The sequence below is a fragment of the Dendrobium catenatum genome, unplaced genomic scaffold (genome assembly GCF_001605985.2).
Source record: "Dendrobium catenatum unplaced genomic scaffold, ASM160598v2 fragScaff_scaffold_133, whole genome shotgun sequence".
NCBI lineage: Eukaryota > Viridiplantae > Streptophyta > Magnoliopsida > Asparagales > Orchidaceae > Dendrobium > Dendrobium catenatum.
In genome coordinates, this window is record NW_021318595.1 from 4106422 (window position 1) to 4109130 (window position 2709).

At 32.3% G+C, this 2709-nt stretch overlaps 1 protein-coding gene across 1 annotated transcript; it reads right to left on the reverse strand.

The window, feature by feature from the left end:
* Positions 1-587: 587 nt before the first annotated feature.
* On the reverse strand, positions 588-2476 carry LOC114580683. The gene is made up of 2 exons (XM_028699013.1): positions 807-2476; positions 588-718 (listed from the first exon to the last, which is right to left on the reverse strand). The coding sequence occupies exons 1-2, from the start codon at positions 1151-1153 to the stop codon at positions 607-609; spliced, it is 459 nt and encodes a 152-aa protein (XP_028554846.1). The 5' UTR covers positions 1154-2476; the 3' UTR covers positions 588-606.
* Between the last annotated feature and the right edge of the window lie 233 nt (positions 2477-2709).

The window sequence follows — 2709 nt, forward strand, 5'->3', positions numbered from 1 at the left end:
TGATGCATGTAGTCGCCAATAGCAGGGCCTATGCACATTATTATGTTGACTACATAAAATTGTGAGCCGAGTTTTATTGGAAGTTGAATTTATGTACTGAACATTTTGTGCGATTGACCAACCATTAATTGCAGCTTGTAAGTCTTCTTTGTTATGAAAGATTTGTCCTTCATAAACTTCCGATGGAATGGTCGCTTCTGTCGAGCTAACAATATTGATGATAGGAGGATCACAGTGTTCATTACCATCCCATTCTTCAGTTGTTCTAAAGGTATCCTCGAAATTATTATTCGCATCCATCGATTGTAATCCAGCGGCATTTCGTCGAGCATGTTCTTGAATGAACTCATCACCGATATTTTCATTGTTCGTGTAATTATACATTGTCTCCTGTAGTTCAGTATCGGGTTGACTAGAACTATCTCCTGTATCATAACTACCACTATCCATAGTCTTGTAGGAATCCTCATCGTTGTTATCAATGTCATCTTCGTGTAAGGAAATATTTTCGTTTAGTTCTGATTGAGGGTAGCATGAGGAAGAGACTAGGTTCTCTACAAATATATTACTAGGTGTTCTTTTTGAAGGTTCGGTTATAGTAGGTCGTCAGGACAGTTGTTGCTGCACAATAGTTTGACGCTCTGACAAACTCAGTTGACCATAAAAATTGTTCTGCATTTCAATTGTACTTAATCCTCCACCAAACCACGTGGTGGGCCTACCTTAAAAAAAAATTATTATGCTTAAGTTTTAAACTAAGTAAGGTTATCACTACAAATGCCGAAGCTAAAGTTTTGCATGCTTACATTTGTATCTCAGTTGAAGGACCAGCAACGTCACCATGATTGTTTGGTTTCGCCTCAACGTACACAACGACAGGATCAATTCTTGCTTCCAACAACATGAACTCACAAACCTCTTCATCGTTTACAGGTGTTGCGCAGTGTCCACCATTATGCCGTAGTCGACAAGTTAGGCTGACAGTAGTTGTTGAAGGATTAATCCTGAGCACCCCCATAACTCTTTCCTTCAGCATCGCAAGTGAAATATCGTAATCAACAATGATTGGTCGATTTTGTCCACCAATATATGTCGCTGTAAACTCGTCCCCCATGCGTAGCTCTCCACCAAAAAATAACATTAATTGTGACATTTTAACCTAAATTACACAAATTTAAGGGTTAATGCGAATAATGCCACATTCTTCTGAAGTTTTGTACTTAACATACCCGTCAAAACATAACGAGAGTAAATGCAGTTTTAGGCTTCAATATATACTTCAATCGCTGAGTAAATGCAGTTTTAGGCTTCAATATATACTTCCATCACTCTTCCGACCATTGCAGTCAAACTAATAAATTTTTCTAATCAATCTCAAATATGTTTTCAGTTCATACTCTAAAACTTATATCACTTTAATTTTGTGTTTGATTATATTATAGTTGGCGTAATATTCTCTTTTAATATTACTGTTTGGGATACCTTTTTTGTTTCTTTTTTTTAAGATCACAATCATATTTATGTTTGGGTATCTTTGCTTATTCTAGACCTTCTTGAATATTATTTATTTGGGGATGGAAAATATCTTCACAATTAAAATTCATATTGTTTGATACTTGTAGAAAGGAGTTCTTCGACCCTCTATAAATAGGTATTATTCTACATTGACTTAACATATACAATATATATTTTTTTTGGAGTTTTATCATTTATTTTCTATTTTTATATTTCTAAACAAAAACCATATTTTTGGACTGTTCTCTTTTATATTGATCCAAACAAAACAACTCATGAAATAAACAAATTGCTTTATTTTAATTATAAAAAGTAATTAATAAATCATAACAGCTTTACGACTATTCAATGTTTTCTGATAATTTTAATAGAGTTAAATATTTATTTTTATATTTGCATGTAAACTAATATGAAAATGCAAAAATATCATTAAAGTTTAAAATTTTTTTTCCAATCCTTTTTTGATGTGTTAACTGTAATAAAATGAAATTTTTAATAAAAAAAATTTACCCAATGTTCATTGTCAATTCTAAATTTTAATGGATTAATATCTTATCATGAATTTATTATTTGGTAATAAATGCTTGTCACAACCACTTCTCTAAATTTTGTGATGGTTGAAGCTTACCCTTAATGCCTTGCATAATAGATTTAGTTGGTGATGCAAGCCTATATCTTTTCTTGGTTGGGGTATCTCTATAAGTATATTGTGGTCATATTTTTTTATCAGCACATCCAACCATTTCAATCAATATATAGATAGTTTATGACAATCTGGAATCATAAATATTCGATTGGATGTTGGTGACAATTTATTGTTTGATGGAATTTATCAATCAATTTCAAAACATTAGATTTGATTGATTAATATCATAAAGTTGACTACGGGATTTTGGATTTTTTTGTAAACTTGCAAAATAGAAAATAATACTACTTTTAAGTGGATAATGGTATGTCTTGAGCAAGGTTGAACCACCCTGAAATGACATATCTACGAAGCGTACAACGATCCCCCACACCAACAAAAAAAATAAAATAAAGCTGATTCTGCCCCTATTCTTGACTCTTAAGCATATTTGAATCCGAGTGAAATATGTATAAATTCAAGATCAAACAAGTTGAAGATGCATACTCATTCAAGTTTGGCTAATTTACAACCCCATTTACACAGAAGAGGATGAGGATGCCTCTATG

What these genes read in the sequence shown, in the direction of transcription:
- LOC114580683 (XM_028699013.1), bottom strand. Translation starts at nt 1,153, where the DNA reads ATGTCACAATTAATGTTATTTTTTGGTGGAGAGCTACGCATGGGGGAC. An exon ending in CCTTCAACTGAGATACAAAT is followed by an intron (nt 719 to 806) that starts GTAAGCATGCAA and finishes TTTTTAAGGTAG; the next exon opens with GCCCACCACGTGGTTTGGTG.